The 19610-nt window shown below is 30.6% G+C and overlaps 2 protein-coding genes across 7 annotated transcripts; both read left to right on the top strand.

Annotated features, from left to right (window-relative positions):
* Positions 1–1528: 1528 nt before the first annotated feature.
* On the top strand, positions 1529–2610 carry LOC126837392 (WD repeat-containing protein 82-like). The gene is made up of 3 exons (XM_050571301.1): positions 1529–1548; positions 1854–2114; positions 2184–2610. Exons 1-3 carry the CDS (start codon positions 1529–1531, stop codon positions 2608–2610), a joined length of 708 nt encoding a protein of 235 aa, XP_050427258.1.
* Positions 2611–4601: 1991 nt separating this feature from the next.
* LOC126837337 (guanine nucleotide-binding protein subunit beta-5a-like) lies at positions 4602–17376 on the top strand. Of its 6 annotated transcripts, none has more exons than XM_050571206.1 (14): positions 4645–4704; positions 4868–4924; positions 5935–5956; positions 6778–6924; positions 7047–7173; positions 7333–7475; positions 7556–7674; positions 8161–8293; positions 8934–9074; positions 10226–10366; positions 11139–11235; positions 11793–11959; positions 12038–12082; positions 17294–17376. In XM_050571206.1, the coding sequence occupies exons 5-13, from the start codon at positions 7098–7100 to the stop codon at positions 12047–12049; spliced, it is 1029 nt and encodes a 342-aa protein (XP_050427163.1). In that variant the 5' UTR covers positions 4645–4704; positions 4868–4924; positions 5935–5956; positions 6778–6924; positions 7047–7097; the 3' UTR covers positions 12050–12082; positions 17294–17376. The 6 variants fall into 6 exon arrangements, with proteins under 6 accessions (XP_050427161.1, XP_050427163.1, XP_050427158.1 ...); XM_050571201.1 differs by having other exon boundaries at positions 5935–6066; XM_050571202.1 differs by having other exon boundaries at positions 4699–4793; positions 5935–6066.
* Positions 17377–19610: the final 2234 nt, after the last annotated feature.

Here is a 19610-nt window from a genome sequence, read left to right as displayed (position 1 = left end):
TGAATGCATTGTTGCCCGACAAAAAGATGCTGTACACAAAATGCATTATGACGATTTGACCATTATCGTGGACAAAAAAAAACATAAGTTTGGCTGACTTAAGTCAGTACTGGACATGTTCAATATGTTCGTTAAATCTAGTCAATGGCAGCACGCGGCGCCGACATTTTTTTTACCATCAGCCCCCAGAATAAAAAATGTAAATACGTGCAATCACCCTCAAAAACAAAAGGGCTGTACACGAACCTGAAGACGGTACAAGTATTAAATATCGATAGAAATTGTTGTAAAGGTAATTTAGAGCTAGGGTTGGGTGATTACTATGATGATAATTGTATTATTCTTAGTGTTGCAAAACGGCAATTTTTGAACTACTTAATAATATTTGAATTATAGATGTTGCTAGCGTTTCAAATCAAGTTTTGTAACTTTGTGGTCGACTACTGAATAAATAATATTTTTCACAAATTATTAAATTTGTTTAGTAGGGTCAACTGTAAAATATTTGATTCGTGAATGTATGAATTAAAATTCAACCAAATGTTTGTAGATGAATTACATTTTTTTCCATGTAGGTTTAGGAGGTTTACGGTGGTCCAATCTGCTGTTAATACTATTATTGAGCGATTTTGGGCGCAAAGTTATAAGAGTTTGCCACACAAAGGGTTCAAAAGGGGGATGAAACTACTTTTCCACTCTCCTGTAACGGGGTGCAATTTTACTGATCGAAGCTTGCCCGGGGATTCGCGAATCCCAGCCACCGTCACCCTGGTAACGAGCTAATGCTTGCGCTGTGCTCCTTCGGCGCAAGTACAAAGTTCAATATATTTGAATATACTTGTTACACGCACTCTGACCCATGTCAAGCTTTAGATAGTATACGCGATGAAAACGGAGTAGACGATATAATGGCGGCGCTAGATGAAAATGACGTGGGTAATTTTAGAGTTAATAGATTGTTTCGTAATACAAATAACAAGATAAACGCGTTTGACTTTTCAATGAATGGCGATTACCTAATATCTTGCGACCAAAACGAACGAATAATACTATACAACTGCCAGAAAGCTGAAATACGCTCAAACATCAACGGTAAAAACTTTGGTGCCAATCTCATTTGCTTTGCGGACACCAACCACACCGTTTTACACAACTCAAATAAGATAGACGCCACAATCAGGTATTTTTAAACTTAAATTTTTTCGATAAATTCATAGTGTTCAAGTATTTATAGGAGCTATAGCGGTAGTGAGGCAGCAACGACGCAGGTATGGAAACGAGTACAGAACATTAATTAATAAGAGATAGGTGAAAAGGAAAACGTGATAGCTGAAATAAAGTCGAGGCGGACTAGTGGAGTGACTATGTTGGACAAAATTAGAACTAGAAAAAGATTAGACACGTTAAAACAAGGAAGGAACAGGAAATAGTAAAAAAAATTAAGAAACACTTTATTAGGAAAAAGAGGAACATACATGATACACGGAGAAAATAACGGCAAAGCGTAATGCTGAATTACTATTGAGCGATGATTGAACTGTCCCCTAGGTGAGTGTGCAGGTGCTTTTTGGCGCGATATGCCCGGGACTGAGGCCTCTGGGTTGGACTCGTGGGGACGGTTGGGGTGTCATCGAACGGTCTTCGTCCCCTAGCAGACAAAACCGGTATAATTTGCGTGCTAAGTCGCGGATTCTCTGTTTTTTTTTTTTTAGTTTTGAAAATTATGCTGAAGGCAAAAAAGCAATGTTAAACGAAAATGTACTTAACTTTGTTAATTACTCTTGAACTGTATTTCTATGATATTATTTAATTTTATTTATAGGCAACATATGATTTTATGTTTCTTTACACAGATATCTGTCGCTGCATGATAAAAAATACATGCATTACTACGCTGGACATGTCAAGAAAGTAGTATCGTTATGTGTAACACCTGTAATGAATATGTTTGTATCGGGATCGTTAGATGAAACGCTAATGATTTGGGATCTGAGGACACCGAAATGCGAAGGGTACGTCAATCTTTTTGGCAGACCCATTTCAGCAATTAGTCAAAGGGGAAATGCTATAGCAGCCGGTATCAATTCTGAATCGCTAAAACTTTTCGACGTGAGGTAACCTAAAATCGTGTAATTCAATTGCACAACAATAAAATATATTTAACCGTACTTGATTGTTTTTAGGTTCTACGACAAACCATATGTCACTATGACTATTGAAGACGATAAAAGTACTTGGACAGATCTCAAGTTTAGTTCAAATGGTCACTCGCTATTGCTTTCAAATAATGAATCAACTGTCAGATTAATAAATGCCATGCACGGTACAATTAAACATACGTTTAATGGTTGTACAAATAACGAAGGCCATCCAATTGAATCGTGTTTTAGTCCAGACTCACGATTCATATTTAGTGGCTCTACAAATGGTCGTATTCATGTATGGAGTACCCGAACAATGAAAACCGTATGTGACCTCAGGGGCTATCATCCAAGACCGGTACAATGTGTGAAATTCAACCCTAAGTATACGATGCTGGCTTCGGCATGTTCGAATTTAGGGTTATGGACTACAACGAATAAAAACGAAGAGACTGAGGAATTAGCTTAAGCAGCTGTTCATGGAGGACCACCACTGGTGTCTCCTAGGTAGAGGGCTCACGATATGGATTAACCATTTATATGTTTCTATAAGCAATACTATACTCTAATTACAATGTACTTCTTCAAAGTCAAAAATATTTTCGATTTATTGTTGTCAATTAATTGATTAATTATTGATCTTTTTTTACGTTTTGTATTTTTACTATCAATCAACAAAATCATAAATTGATTATATTCCATTTATGGCTACCTATATTAAATATTTAATATATAATTGTATATATAAATTAATATATTAAATATTTTGATTTGTTCTATGACATGACTTAATATTAATTAATTATAATATAAATAATTTAAATAGTTACACCATTTCTATGACATGTTGTAGGTACAACTTTTGAAAACAATATTATTATGTCTGTACAAATTGGAAATTCTTACTCGAATAATCATTTCACAATTTATTCGAATAATTATTTTTTTTATTATTCAAATAACTTTTACTTGGATAATGTGTTATCTAGATGATTATTTAGATAACGTTTTACTAGAAAGACGGACAACTCTGTCTGTATCTTAGTATACTTATTATTTATGGTCTCCGGCATCTCTATTCTGTCCTACCAAATAATCATAGATATAGGCTATCTAAATTGGAAGTATCGAGTAGATGCTTACATGTTTAACAGAACTTAAAATTAAAAATAGAGGCGTTGCTCTTAGATTAATGATAAAAACATGCATAGTAGGAGAGAACACAATAGATAGGTAAATCATAATACACCTAATATAATCAAAGTCCATAGACATAAAATAATCAAGTTAATAAATTAAGATTTTTCTAGATTTAATATCACATTAATATTACATATTTTTTAATCAACTTTTTATAACACTTTGTTGGTTGAAACACATCTTTGAAATAAAAAGATAATAATTACTTTAAATATACAGTTTATGAACTATGCGGGACGATCATAAAACGATGTGCAATTCGATTTTATTTTATTGCTTATTCTTTGCAAAATTTACCTTAAAATTTTATTAGCTAATTAGTATTTACATTTATAATTTGACGCACAAGTTTTGGAATTTTTAAATAATATGTTTTTAATACATACAAATAAAATATATTACCATTGAGTACAATACATACTCGACAATATTTTTCTTCTTAAGAGGACGCCACACCGCCTATCTTTAAGGAGTAAAGTATAGGCAATTTTTTAGAAAATCTTGGCTTAAAGGTTAAACTGTGATGTGTAACTATGAGTTCAGTAGTTAGGACTCTTTTTTAGTAGTTAAATTATGTTTCGGACTATCACAGCATCCTTGACAGCGATTAAAAAAAAAAATTCTGTTGAGTTGAATTTTTCTTGTTTTATTGTTAATTTTTCTCAGGTTTCATATATAGTTAAGGAAAGAAATTCATACATATTATTTATAAAAAAGTTATACAGTGAACAATCTGTTTTCATATAATCTGTGCTAAGAGCGAGTGTTAAGCGAATCGTGACAACGAGATGGCGCGAGCTGTACGCGTGCAGCGCTGGTTATCCGATTTTTGATAAGAACCTGGTGACCGAGCACAGAATAACCAGAAGGGAAACCTAGGCCGGGGCTGATAAGTGTCCAACATTTTGTTTTTGCTGATAACGTACAATTATTATGCTTGTTCCTGGAATTATTATTTATCCGTCTATTATAGTTTTAAAACACTATGGCAGTCGGGTTTTAGCAGGCGGCTCATAAGAGCCCGCGGCTTAAATATACTAGGTTATTGCAGCTCTACCCTCTCTCAGCCAATCAAATTCATTTATTTTGTAAAGGTATTATGTATATTATATTATACAAAAAAAAACAATAATGTGCGATTCTTTGAATTGATGATACAATAAAGTGTGGATATGCAATAACCCAGTATATTTATGCCACACAAAAACCCGTGTAATTGGTTAAACGTTCCCATCTGGTTATTTTGTAGTCGAGGCGGGCCAAAACCAAAGGCGATACAACAGCTGTTTTATTTACAGCCGTGGTTGTACAGTGACTCAGTGTTGCCTCTAAAACGTTTTATTGATTTTTCCTGTTGGTTCTGGTAAGCTTATAACATCCAATGGTAGCCACTAATAAAAAATAACATTACGACTAGGTGAAAACCAATTATTTTTAACACTATTCGAGTCGGTTGGTTTCTAATGAATGACGTATGAAATCCTATGATTAATTTAATAGTTTAATATATTTTAATGTGATTATAGTTTCTAATGATTGGATAATTGTACACAGTCACCTTGCATCAACATCCAGGACGAGAGGTAAATATATAACATAACCAGCCTGCGATTGAATATATCAGTATGAAAGTCATTTGTAATTTTTTTTTAGCACATTTAAACACATTTAAAAACTCGATTTAATTCATCGGTCATTATTATGAATTTTACCTATACAACTTATTTATTCTCGGATATGTAATTTATGCGTGTGTGTGATTTATCATTTACTGGATTAATCATGGTTTGGCCAAATTTTCAGAAAAAGTTTATAAATAGTTTTTATAGGATACAAATAGTATCAGGTATTTAATTTAAAAATAAATATTATGTATTTTTTTAGAAATTATTTAAGTAAAAATTAATGATACAATCTACACAGATAATTTCAGCAGCAATTATTCTGACATGTCATTGTACTAAAAAAATATATATTGGTAATGTGGATAATTTTCAGATGTACCTATCCATATTTTCAGTTTATCGCTAACGTTTTAGATTCATTGCAGTCAATCATCAAAACAATAGTTACTGTTCCGCTATTGTGACTAAGTACCGATAGGTTGTTTTTATTATTTATTTATCTAAGGGATAAAATGTAACTTAGAAAAACAACGTAACCAATTGATTTCCTAATTTATTATGGCAAAAAGTAAAGTAGATCAATAAATAATTATACATGTATTTATATCATATTACCGTTTAATGTATGTTCCTAGTGTATATAACTTATGCAAACATATATTGTAGAATTATCTGAGCAGAAATATAATTTATCAACATACTATTCTGTATTGTAATTGGCTGTGTATGTGTGTGTCAGACAATCATGCTAAAATAGGTGAACCGTGTTTAATGTAATCACATTTTCGTACCTAGGGTGTAGGGCGTAGGCTTTAAACAAGCCGCAGCGTCTTATCTCTTTCATTTATCTAACTAAACAAGACACAGTTTAAATTTGTATGTTATTTTTTTACGTTGAAAATAATAAATTTAAATAATTATAATGAATAGTTTAAATGTTATCTTAATTAATTTTATTTTTGTTGCAGATTGTATCAACTTCAGTTGCGAGTGCGTATATGATCGAATTGAGCAAACATAGTCTTAACTTAAATGGTCCATTTCAATACTCCTCAGCGCAAGTTTGAATATTAGTTTTTTAGTAATCCTAAAAATAAATGGTAGGTGGCTTAATAATTATCTTCTGCTGAAACTGGATATTGATATTTCGAAAAACTAGTTATTATGTAGAAATTTCAACCTACGATTACATTAGTTGAGCATAACAATACTTATTTTATTTTTTCTTATGTATCTATGTATAAGTGGCTAAATGTGTTATACAATTACACTAAAGCAAATGAACCAGTTTTGTAGTTTTTTTTTAATTTCAAGCTTGAACATTGCAAACTGATTTAGGTTATTTAAATTTTGTAAAATGTTGAATGGAAATAAGTGTTAACAATAAATCAAATGGTATACGGTTAAGTAATTGGTAATAATAAAATTTGTATCAAGATATAACACACAGAGTATTCTAGTTGTTTTAAACTACAGACATACCTAAAATTAAATCTTAATCTGCTAGTGAACAGAGTACTCAAAGTGAAAAAAAAATATTAATGGCGCAAAATGTGAAGAGTTGAATCTTGGCTATTTGACTAATACTAAAAACAATTTTTTAAATTTGGTTATATTATATGAATTGGATGCTATCGTATAATATTAGATTTTCATAAGTAACAAATTGTATTTTATTTTTGAACAAACTTTAAACACAAGTATAACGTGTATATGGCATTTGCGTGTTAAATGATTACACCTAAAAATAATTACTTGGTTGTAGTTTAATTTTAGATAATACATTTTAAAAATGTTATCTTTTTTTTTAGGTGACAACAAATATTTGAAGAAGGTGTGTGACATACTATAAGCCTAATCATTCATGTTCACAGTGCAAATTATAAAACATTCTTAATTGAGTAACTTGTATATTTAAAGTATCCATGACGTTGACTCACACTTGCTAGTATATTTTAGTAAGTTTATTAAACATTTTTAATGCATATCACCTATGCTTCATAAAAAATTATGCGTATAAGTCAAACGTTTTTATTTTATTACTGCTTTCCACATTTTTTATATTTTAGTTATTATCTAGGGTTGCAATTTGTATTGTAAAATAGAATAGCACATTGCCTGGCATATATATATGTTATTTTCAAACTTCAGTATGGCATCTTTAATGAACACACGCCGTGAAACTGAAGAGCAATTGAATGATGAAGGTAGGGACTTTCTACACAAACTGGATAAATGTATAATTTAAATTCGGATTATTTATAAAATATATATAAACTACTTGTTGCACATAATTACTCTTATGTATAGTTGAAAATGTATGATAATAAGTAGAATGTTATTTTTAATTTGAGTAATTCTTTTAGCGAACGCTGTAACTAAAAAATTAAAAAAAATTACATCCATGCACATTACATGCAAAAGAGTATTAAAAAGAAACGAAACCAGAGTTATAATTCTCTGTTGCGATTGGGCACCCGATAACCGTCACGTTGTTTCATCTTCTCAGGTACATACGACAAAATTTGTTTTGTGTTTATTATATTATATTTATATATATATATATATATATTTATACAAATATAATAGGATGGCCAATTGAACATTTGGAACACTGTCACATCTCGAATTAAGCAAACATTCACATTGCCCACCGACTGGTTGATGTCGTGTGCTTATTCACCTTCGGGCAACTTGGTGGCTTGCGGGTAAGATTATGTTTAAAAATATATTCATGCTGGATTAAAGCTATTGTTCGTCTTAACGTTTAATTATTTTTAACTACATTTTACTTATTAGTTTATTTTGTAGTCCCATAAAAATAAGTTAAAATTTGATTTGTGCAGTAACTTGATTTTTTTATAAAACTTTTAATATATATATATATATATATATTGTGAAATATGTTTTATAAAATTAAAATATATAACAAATATTTTTAAAACCCAGTCATAATAAAATTAAAAACATTTATAATCAGTTTATGTTTTTTAAAAATAAAAAAGTTCTGTATATTAGCGATGAATATTAGTAATGCCAACTGGCAGAGTCGACTTGTCAATTTGTCGTTTCACCTTCAGCCGCTGTCTAATTATTCTAATCGTATATTTTTTGGAATTTCTTTAACTGCAAATAAATTGTTTATTACCTTGTACATCTACTAACTAACAAATTGATTTTTTTTTTTTTTTTAGGGGCATGAACAATAAACTTAATGTATTTAACATTTCAGTCCCAACGGCAGATTCATTACCTGTTGAAAAAGAAACTATTGGCATTCACAGACACTTTATTTCTTGTTGCTTGTTTCCTAATACAGACCATCGGGTATAGTAATTTTACAATACATGATAAAACAAAAATAAATTTGATGCTGCGAGTATTAATAATAAAAATAAATTATTTTACTAATTTTTAAACAGAAATGATTCGTCTATCAAAATTTCTTACTGGTATAAAATTTATAATAAGCTCCAATTATTTTTTTGTAAAAATTATATTTATTTTTTTTTTTTTATCTTACTTTACACATTTTGTTTTGTTTTGGTAATTTGGTCTTAATAAGCAATAATGAGAAAAGTATTTCCTCACATTATTTTTTTTTAGATAATATTTGATTATAGTACTTAAATAAAAATAACACTGATTGAACACTGTTTACTAATTGGTAATTTGGTCTTAATAAGAAATAATGAGAAAAGTATTTCCTCACATTATTTTTTTTTAGATAATATTTAATTATAGTACTTAAATAAAAATAACACTGATTGAACACTGTTTACTAATTGGTAATTTGGTCTTAATAAGCAATAATGAGAAAAGTATTTCCTCACATTATTTTTTTTTAGATAATATTTGATTATAGCACTTAAATAAAAATAACACTGATTGAACAGTATTAATATTGACTAATATTTTATGTACTTGTAAGTGTATTTGATATTAACTTTTTTTTTTGTTTTTAAAGATATTGACTGGAAGTGGAGATACGACCGTTGCTCTGTGGGACGTTGAGTCTAAAACGTTGTTGCAATCATTTTCTGAACATACCAGAGACATAATGTCTATTGATGTGTTACCTTCTGATCGCAACATATTTGTGTCAGGCGTATGTTAACATAATTTAAAAATAACCAAATTGAAAGAAATGTATAATGTATTAATTTCTTACAGATACCATGTTAGAGTCTTGCGTAGGGAACACCTATCTCAAAATATCGAAACACCTATTGTTTATTTAACAATGACAATTGGTACTATTTTAAAAGTGTTATGGTTTTTTTTCTTCAGCTTCAGAGACCGTTCAGGCCCATTGCTGCAACACACACTTCCTTTCATTTCTCTCTGTCCATTGCTACCTCCCTGTGGTTTTCAACTCCTAGCGTTGTTAGATCCTCTGAGACTTTATCAAGCCACCGTTGTTTAGGTCTGCCTAAGGGCCTCTTTCCTCGTGGCCTCCGACTTAGGACCTCCCTTGCAATCATGTTAGACCTTGGTATGTGACCTGGCCAGCTTAGTCTTTTGGCTCTAATTACTCCAATTATATTTGGTTCTCCAAAGGCATTGTACGCTTCTCCGTTTGACCTTATTTCATACCTTTGTGTTACATTATTTATTTTAGGTCCACGCATCTTCCTTAGAAACTTTCTTTCTACTATAGCCAATTTTCTCTCGTCCTCTAACGTTGTTGGCCATGTCTCATCACATGCATACGTTATGATAGGTCTTCTGTTGCTAGTTTTATATCGTCTTCAGTTTCTCACACACAGTTTCTTACTGTATTAGGTTAGTTAAATTATTTATGTCAAATATTAATATACCAAACAATCAACATGACATACCGGAGCCCAGTGTTTAAATTTAATGATAACTCACAAAATTAAAATTAGAATTCCCCTACTTGATATTTCTATGAAAATGTAAACAGTATTTTTTAACTCTTTTGTAGTATTTATTAAAAACTTTTGTAATGAAATGTTTTCAATCGTATTAATTAAGTTTGGATAAAAATTTAAACATTCTTGTACTTTCATAGCAAAGAAAAAATTATTTAAAATGTTTAAACATAAACGTCTTTAATGAATTAGGCAAGAAAAACAGTAAAAACAAATCATTATCTTGTTATAGCTTTCAACCAATGTTCAATATTATAAAAAGCCTTTTGCCTAACTTGTTGTATTTCTTTTATTAAATAGTTATTCCTTGATAATCTTATATTTAAATTATATACATACTAATAGTTTTATTATTGTTACTTAGGGCTGTAAAAATACTATGGTCTTGTGGGACATGAGAATGGAACAAAGTGCTCAAACATTTAAAGGTTACGCGACCGACATAAACAGTGTTAAGTTCCATCCAAGTGGAGTGACTGTAGCTTCTGGTTGTACTGATGCAACAGTAAGTATGAAAACTTCAATAATGCATTTTAGCTGTGGGTGAAGCTAATAGGCGTTGGTTTCACAATGATTGGGTTGATGGACGTTTATTTGTCTTAAATATCTATTAACATATCAATTAAAGAAAATGGTTTTTAATTTTATTATTTATTAATATTTCTATTTTGGATTATTATTATTATTAGTTATATTTATAATTTAGTCTATTGTTTCTGTGTATCACAAATAATTAAATAATAAATTGCATAGTTATAAAAATATTCTAATGCAGTATCAGACAGTAGCATAGACTTTTGAGCTCACTGCAAACTGTTGTAAACTGCAAAGACTACCTATTGAATATATATATTTAAATTCAAAATCAGTCACTTACTACAATTATTTGTACTACAAAAATATTTTGTTATTTATCATTTAAAGATATTTTTCGAATCTTTTTTTTTTTTAAGTGACTATTGTTTTATTAAGTCAATACAACAATTCGATGACAATCTTGACCTTTCTATACCCCCCGTCCTCATAATGTTGGTTTTTCTTAGTTTGTTTTGCACTATGTATTCAAAATGAATTACGACATAATTACTTTATAAATTGCATGTATGTGCTTTTACAGTAGATACTTAAGTACACAATACACAGTCACTGTGCTTAAAATCTTTCTTAATATTGAATATTATACTGTTATAGTCTTCTTTAACTACTTTATAGCCCCCTTATTGTTAATTTATACTATAATTTATAAGGGTTTAAAATTTAATATATACATTTTTTAGTGTTGGTTATATGACTTACGAACAAATAAAAAAGTTGCCATTTATGCAAATGAAGATTTGTGGTTTGGATGTAGCTCTATTGATTTTTCAACCAGCGGTGAGTCATTATGTAATTTATAATTAAAGTTAATTATATAGTATAATGCGAGCCTTATAAACGATGTACAAGGAAATTTAATTTATAAAATATTTGATTTTTTAAATGATATGAAATGATTTTTTTATAATGTTGACACTATATAATATATATATGATATAAATAGTAAAGTCTAATAATTTGGAGTTCATGTCTACTTAGGATGGACATGAAAAAATATAGATTCTACTAATTTAAAGTCTTAAAAATCCGCACTTTTAATATATATATAAAACACTGCAAGACATTTGTATTACATATTTTGTACAAAACCTAAATGTAGATCACATCACGAATTTTTGGATTTGAACAATGTTTTCTTTTCACAAAAACATTAAAAAAAAAAAATTATCATTCATTTCTATCATTACTATTTTTTTTTTTAACTGCAATTGAACTCCAGTCACACTTTCTTTATTTAAGTAAAAGTAAGTGTCAAGTAGTGCGCGATAATTGAGCTTGATTCCTGATTATTAATTTTTTTTTTTCATTTTGGTTTACCGATTTAAAATGTTTAGGTCGAATACTGTTAAGTGGATATACAGATCGTAAAATAATTGCTTGGGACAGTTTAGACTATGAAAAAATAAAAACATTTCGTGGCCACAAGAACAAGGTATCACATTTAAAACGTTCACCAGATGGAGCAGCCTTAGCAACAGCTAGCTGGGACGGATCATTACGTGTAAGTATAACTCGATAAATTAAATTAAACTTAATGAATTATTATATATATAATGTGTTTTTTAACTTTATTTTTCAGATATGGGCATAGATAGTTTTGAAAATGAAGGTTGCCGATATTTAAGTAACTAATTTTTATACTAATTAGAAATTGCTTTTAGAAAACTAACTGCTTGATAGCATTTATAATAATTTGTATATTTAGCCAACAAAAAAAAAAAAACCTGATATAATATAAATGTACAATCTGTACTTTTTTTAAAATTATTTTACTAGGATGCTATAAACTCAGAACGATTAAATTAAAATACATTATTTTAGTATTTTATAAAGAAAATATATGTAAACAATTTTAAACACAAATAATTTATCCTATTGTTCAAATTATATCAACAATTGTTAGTAAAAAAAAAAACTATAAAAAATGTATATAATTTATTATAGTGCTATATTATATAATATAATTATACTTAATAATATTTTCCTTACTAACATGTATGCATTGTAGATGTTAACCATTAAAGAACTAAAATTAGTTTAATCTGTATAAATTAGTGTTATATTAACTTCTGATTTTATTATATATTTCTCAATTTAAGTAATATTCCTAGCTTTATTTTTTCCGTTAAGTGTCAATGGGCAACTTAAGCGTCTACCAAGATCATGGCTAAAGGTTTAAGTTCTTTAGTAACTTATTTTGATGTTGAATATTCAAGGCTATTTAAATATCAAAGATTCCTTTCGATTCGACAATGAAACAAAAATCCCCTCAAATTCTAATCATTGCATCTGGTCACGGCATAAATTTATAGTAAGCTATACGCTTACATAGATGTTTAAATTCAAATGTTAATCCAATTTTAGTAAACTTAATTTAATAAGGTTTTTTTTTGCTTTATTAAAAGTGGAAAAAATTTCATTTAATCAGTTTTTTTATTTTAATTTAACTCTTCAATTATTTTTAGTCTTGCATAGGCAGTATTTTTGGTAAAATATTTATAATAAACTAAGTCATTTTAAACAAGTATTCATTATAAAACACTATTGGAATTTACTTACTATTATATATCTAATTAACACTTTGTGCGTGGGCATTATACAATATGTCACTATAAAAGTCAAGTTCACTAATAGTAATTCGTATATCATAAAAATGATTTGATTGTTATACAAAACCATTTTTTTTATTCATGTTGCTTTTTTTATTTTTTTTTTCTACCACAACTTGGTGGTTATCCTCCCAATCGACAAACAAATTCAATAATAAAACATAATCGGATTGAATTAAAACATAAGTTTTTTCTTAACTTTAAATTATGTAGTATTTATATATATTATATATTGTATCAATGTATTTTAATCATTTATAACATTGTAATTTTTTTTTTTTTATATTATTAATAATGTTTTGCTGACTTTAGGTCATCTAAGCTTAAAGCTAGAATTACATTTTTGTCGGCGGTTTTACTAAGATAACTATTTTCAACACTGCATAACATAATATATGATATTTACTGATGTGCACAATTAGTTTGGATAACAATAAACATTGTAATTATATTAATTGTATTAATTAAAATTCCAATTTATGATAATATCAATGTACATTTTATGTATACTATAAATTCACTGAGACAATCGATCGATTTCACCAGAAGCACAATATTGGGAAAGTGATAAAGCTACATCAATATTATCACATACTTTATTCTCTTGTCCAGTGTATGTCGCTCGCGTATATTCTATAGCTATTATTTTACTATTGTTACTGTTATTATTACTCTGAACGTCGATGTGTTTATGTTTAATTAGCCGTCTAGAACGACGACCCGTTCACTAGAAAATCTAAACTTTTTTGTATGTGTATGTGTGTACATAGGGGGTAGTTAGAGGTCATTGGCTACCTCTCGTGAATTCGTCTCTACTCACCACCACACTTGGTCTGCGCTTAGTGCACTTTATTGTACAGGTTTTCCAGAAAAAAAAAATTAAAAACTGTCCGTGTCCGTGTCGTCAATTGTCACATTTTGAATCGTTGTCCGCGTATCATCGGCTCCACTGATTTTGACCCTGTTGTGACTCGAGTCCTTTACAAGACATTAATCAAATGTTATTCGTCCTGTTAAAAACTGTTTAATTGTAAAAATAATTGTGGAATTAGTAACAGTAGCGATGGAAGTGGGCGTCGTATAAATGTTTTTTTTTTTAATATTCAGAATTGTATAGACGTTGATATTTAATAGCGTTAGATGTGTAATTTCATATTTACCTAACCTTATTTTTAACACGAGTCGTTAAAAATTTGAATTGTCCCTTATAAATGATGTTTTTGAAATTTGGAATTGGAAAACACTAAAGTTCTTTTTACGCGTAAAACAATAAGTTAAATTTCGTTTTAGCTAGTTATTTTTGTGGCAAGTCGACAGTAACTCCACTGCGTTGTTAAGGATGATTTCTATGTTTTCGAATGTGTGATTTTAATTAAGCAGCTAGTGCTTAATCATCAGCGTAGGTATGACCTTAGATCTCTGGTGGTATTGGTTGATCGTTGGCATTCATGTAAAATAGTAGAGGCGCTAGGAAACTTCCTTGTGCTAGTATATCTTGCGAGTCTGAGAGTATTGCGTTGTTTTTATTCTATTAAGCGACCTGTTATTTTCCTTAGACAAACAACGATCAATAATTTCCATTCCAACGACTATGTTTACATTTTTAATGTGGTCTACAGTTTCAACTCTGTCTATTTGAATAGTATACAGGTAACAAGAAAATAAATTCAGTTGTATTTTACCGATAATTTCCGAGTGTTGTATTTTATTGACAGCGATCAATGTGTACTAATCAAAAATAGATTCAAGTTACAATTATTCGAAATTTAAGAAAGATAGTGACCAGACTTTGTATTTGTTTGTTTTTTTTTTTTTAACTGGTGAAAACCCACTAAAATGGCTTTCAGTACAGGCATTTTAAGAAATCGAAATAATACAAATATTTAATAAACATTTATCGAAATTGAAATGGTGTTTTTAGTATATCTATTTTAACGATGAATACTACTTGATTTTTCAGGACAGTTAAAATGTAATTTATGTATTCTGTAAAGACCAGAACATACTTTAAAATGTATTTCTGCCTGGTAAACCACAGGAACTCAAAAAAGTGGTCATATCTGATCCTAATTCTAATCTAACCAAAACTAAATGCATATAACTATGCTGCTTAATATACAAAAGTTAAATAATTAAGCCGTTTCCACTCCATTAAGGGTAAAATGCTGGTATTTGACTAGTTCGTCTACAAATATGTTTGAAAACAAACACCGTCCATAAAAGTTGTAAAAAATGACAATTTTATAGTGTAAAGGGTAAACTAACTGCGTACGAAGAAATCTGTAAGGGCATTAAAAAGCAATAAACGGTCCAGATGTTTTCATAATAATAATATTTTTAAAAACTGTATTTGTTACTTATATAATATAATAATAACACAGATTAGATAAAACTTATTTTATCTTATGTGTGATAATAATTTGTCTGGCTGCTATACAATAAAATGTTGCATATAAACAAGCGATCGTGATGACGACCGTTATTTGATTGTAATTATTTGTAACCATCAACTTGTCTTGACCTTACTGTTTATTTATTTTGTCTTATAATTTTTGTGTCTTAAATATTTATCCTGTGTTCGATTTGCCTTGTTTATTAATTATCAATAATCATGTCACCGAAAGCTATGCCTTTTGTTTATGAGGTACTTAAAGAAATGTTGACTGAAATATACAAAGTCTTAGGCTGTACCGCGGACGCCAAACCTGCATCAAATGCGGCCGATGGCATCGCTACGGCCACATCGCTGTTATTGTCTATGTATTTTCTATTATTTGTTTCTTTGTTATTGTTATTATTTTATTTTTGCTTAATTGTTGTATACTCAATTTCTTATTGTACACTTGTATTTCCTGTAACGGTTTTCAATGTCTGACGGCAAAACCTAGGCTTTCTGGCTTGCTCAAGTATTGGGTGAAGTCAATGGCTACGTAATGAGCGTATGGCGCGCGAGCCTGGATTTAAATGAGGCATCCACGGTGGTGGTTGGCCGAAGTGGGCCAACCTCTCGGTTTCCAGACCTGTCCCTCTGTCAGTCACGTGTCAACAACGGGCTTGATGGCCAAGCCACTGGCTACGTCTCCGCTGGCTTTGATGGTCAGTTTGACAACAGCTTTTGACTGTGACCGTTGCGATGACATGGGCCATATGTGCTGCGGGTTCGACGTCCGCGGTACAGCCTAGGCCTTTGTATATTCGGGCAACAGCTGTTCATCTTTAAGTTTGAGAAAAAGACCCGGTTACCCGGACCTAACTCATGATAAATGATTCTATTATTCGGGGTTTTAACACACCATTGTACATATTTCACGGTTACTATTTGTTTCATTTATCATATAAATGAAACAAATAATTATATTATTGATTGTTTCTCCATTATTGTGTATTCATTTCGTATCGTACTTTCACGTTTCCTATTTATTTATTTACTGTTTTAAGTCGTTTATTACGGTGTTATTCTGTGCAAATAAAAACATAATTTTCATGATAAATAAATATTCTATTTCTTAGTTAATTGAAAATTCCGCACATAGAATTGTCCTTTTTTTTTTTGTTTCTAATTAATGATTTACGGGTAAACATGGTGAAAAAATTTAAAACCAAGTACAGTCTGACCAGCGACAGTTTAAAATTAAAATAAATACTCTGGCCGTTTAATATAGGCACCAAGTCGGGAGATAAAAACCTACATTGACTTTTTAAAACACATAACTTAAGACAGTGTATGTGCAACTATAGTCCAGCTCACGAAAACTGAACGTTCAAGGCCGATGGGCGGCAGCCAAATATCGTCGATGCCAGTGGTTCTCCGTATTGTACGTATCGCTGTTGTTAGCTGTTGGATAGAGTCGGCTGTTATGTTAAAATATACATACTAAAGAAATTTTTAATAATTATTTTCAATTGCTATATTTCTAAATACGTAACGTAGTGCGCGAGGCAAAATAATAAAATATGTACGTTTAAACATTTCAAAAAGCGCGCCAATTATTTTGATACCCACTAATGGAAATTAGCCACTGGTAGCGCTGATGTCGACGTTCAGTTTTCGTGAGCCGGACTATAGCTATTTTGATTTTCGTCTATGTAAAAAAATGAAGGCCTTATAATTCGAGTACCAGAATGATACTATCAGTTAGCGATATACTTCTAACTAAAAATGCTACGCACAAATGTATTTCCAATATTACAGCTAGCTGGTAATTTACGTATTGAATGTGTGGCAGCACTGCTCGCCGCTTGGACGCCAGACGGGCCCAAACTTACAAGTCACCCTGCAGAGAGCAGCCTGTGCGCAGTTCGTGAGCGGTGCGAGGACGGCTGGTGCTATTGATCGCAGTACCAATTCGGATGACATACTTTCATTTGAGGCGCGAGTGCTTACAGTCAATACAGGCGTCTTAAGTTGTGCGTTATATTAAGCGATTTTAATAGTTCCACTGCAAATAACTTTACTTTTTTTCATCGAATTAGAGCATTACCTACACCGAAACGCAGCTGCCGTAAGTATTAACTTATTATGAATGTGTCGAGAAACATATCAAATTTACAGGTATATGGCAAGGGTGGCCGACCAGTAGACCATGGTCGGTGGGCGTTAAAGGAAAAAAATGTATACAACATAAACTGTCGTACGGTCTACGAATTATTTTCCGTTTAAGTACGCGCGTTATTGGCATTTAGCATTTCCAAAGTCGATTATAGTGGTGAAATTAATGTCGGAGAAAAAAGTACTGAACGTAGCGAGCGCGTATGCTTCACGAGTATGATGCCGAGAAAGCGACAAGGCAGAGTTTTGGCGAAAATGGATGCGGCTATGCAAGTAGTAGTACCGGAAAATGAGGATGCTGTAATTGGTGCTGTTTTCAATGGACGTGTCGGTAGTGAGAGGGCAGAATATCAGTTCATATAGGGCAGAATATCAGTTCGTGAAGGGCGTGGTCCGCGTACTATGGGAAGAGAGAAGAACATTGTATAACTTTTAAGATCTGAGGAAATAGGTCACAAATCGATCGTTTTATGTGCAAATAGAAAGCGTAATACGGATAAAGGATTGTAAAGTAAACGGAGTTTTGGTGTACCTATTTGGGAGAGAGTGCACAAAAATAAAAAAGACTTAGGAAAAAACGGCCGTGGGGAGTGATGTGGAAAATATATAGAGGAGGGGTGAAGGGGTAAAGGGTGGATATTTCGTCCAGATAGCGTACCCGACGTATTGTGTTTTCATTAGAGTTTCTTATTAAGTTCACAAACTAAAAAAATGGTATACCGACATTTTCAGGGGCCGTCTTATGTTAATTTCTGTTAACGGAGTCGTGGGTTAGCCGTAAGTCAATAAATATCGTATTTTTCACTTATCCATCACCTTCACAAAACCATATTGATATTGATGTGTGCAGTATATATTGAAATATATGCGAAAATCATGCCTATGTAATAAATCAACGGATAAAATGTTGTATGATGTGTCTAACAAGCTAAGCTCGCTATAGTTTTCTACTTTTACTGGATCTGCTTATTGGAAAATCGGACATATGACAGCTGCCTTGCAATCATTTTTAATGAGTTTATGTTCCAATGTTTCAACATTAAGACATTGTATGTATTTTAAAAGATTTTCCCCTTCTATCTTCAATAGTTCCGAATTAATTTAATTTCCCCTCGGTGTCTTATTATTTTTTATCGAATCACAACCTACTCGATTTTGTCCAGACTTGATTCCGAAAGTTTAGGTTCCACAGTTTCACTTCTTACTAGTTCATATGGTATGCACTGGTTATCATTAGTATCAATCAAAAGTTGCTGAAGTCCTTATCTTATAATTATTCAGAAATCCAACAAGACATTTTCAGTAAAATTCATCTTGAGTTATACATTTTCAGACGATAACCAATAATGTGTATCATAATAATTATCTATCCTTAGCCTTTTTGAAGTCAGTCGGTTCATTTGCTTCCAGCTATTAAATTGAGTCACGTGAAAATTTTTTCTTTTTCACTAATATTTTGTTTTTTTTTTCCATCATCTATGATGTCTTTTATGCGTGTAAAAAGTTCCATTTCGGTGTACATTTTTTTTTTGTTTTTCCTACGATTGACATACATAAAGAATAATTTTTAAAATATTAAAAAGAACAGCAAACACAATAAAATGTATTCACCAATAGTATTTACGTCAAACTAAAATATTACCAAAACTAGGCATTTTGCTAGTTTGAAGTATAGAAATTGACAAACAAGTTAACAATTTGTTGATCAATTTGAATGTCAACAGGTCGACAACCTATCACTTCAAGTGCGTAGGGGCTTACATATTTTTACTTAGCGACAGGGATACTGTAAAAAGTAGTATTAAAAGTTTGTTGAGATATTGACTTGTTGGTAATAAACAATAGGATGAACAAATTCATGATTAAAAATAAGCCTTGAGTTTTTAAAATATTACAGAAAATAAGCAATTATATTGCTAAAATTAAAAAAAAACTAAACCAATGTTTGTATCATCTTAAAATATATTATACATCATAAACCATACTTAAGATTT

The sequence above is a fragment of the Adelges cooleyi genome, unplaced genomic scaffold (assembly GCF_023614345.1).
Source record: "Adelges cooleyi isolate 19-005CV unplaced genomic scaffold, UGA_ACOO_1.1 ACOO_flye_CR_arks_rails_tigmint_CR_PRNA_248, whole genome shotgun sequence".
Classification (NCBI taxonomy): Eukaryota; Metazoa; Arthropoda; class Insecta; order Hemiptera; family Adelgidae; genus Adelges; species Adelges cooleyi.
This window is presented reverse-complemented; position numbering and strand designations above follow the sequence as displayed.

Excerpts from the sequence above, each read along its gene's own strand:
- LOC126837337 (XM_050571204.1), top strand. The coding sequence starts at position 7,098 with ATGTTATTTTCAAACTTCAGTATGGCATCTTTAATGAACACACGCCGT. Across the intron at positions 7,476-7,555 it reads ACGTTGTTTCATCTTCTCAG|GATGGCCAATTGAACATTTG; the intron begins GTACATACGACA and ends CAAATATAATAG. Across the intron at positions 11,236-11,792 it reads TATTGATTTTTCAACCAGCG|GTCGAATACTGTTAAGTGGA; the intron begins GTGAGTCATTAT and ends TAAAATGTTTAG.
- LOC126837392 (XM_050571301.1), top strand. The coding sequence starts at position 1,529 with ATGATTGAACTGTCCCCTAG. Across the intron at positions 1,549-1,853 it reads ATGATTGAACTGTCCCCTAG|ATATCTGTCGCTGCATGATA; the intron begins GTGAGTGTGCAG and ends TTCTTTACACAG. Across the intron at positions 2,115-2,183 it reads CTAAAACTTTTCGACGTGAG|GTTCTACGACAAACCATATG; the intron begins GTAACCTAAAAT and ends GATTGTTTTTAG.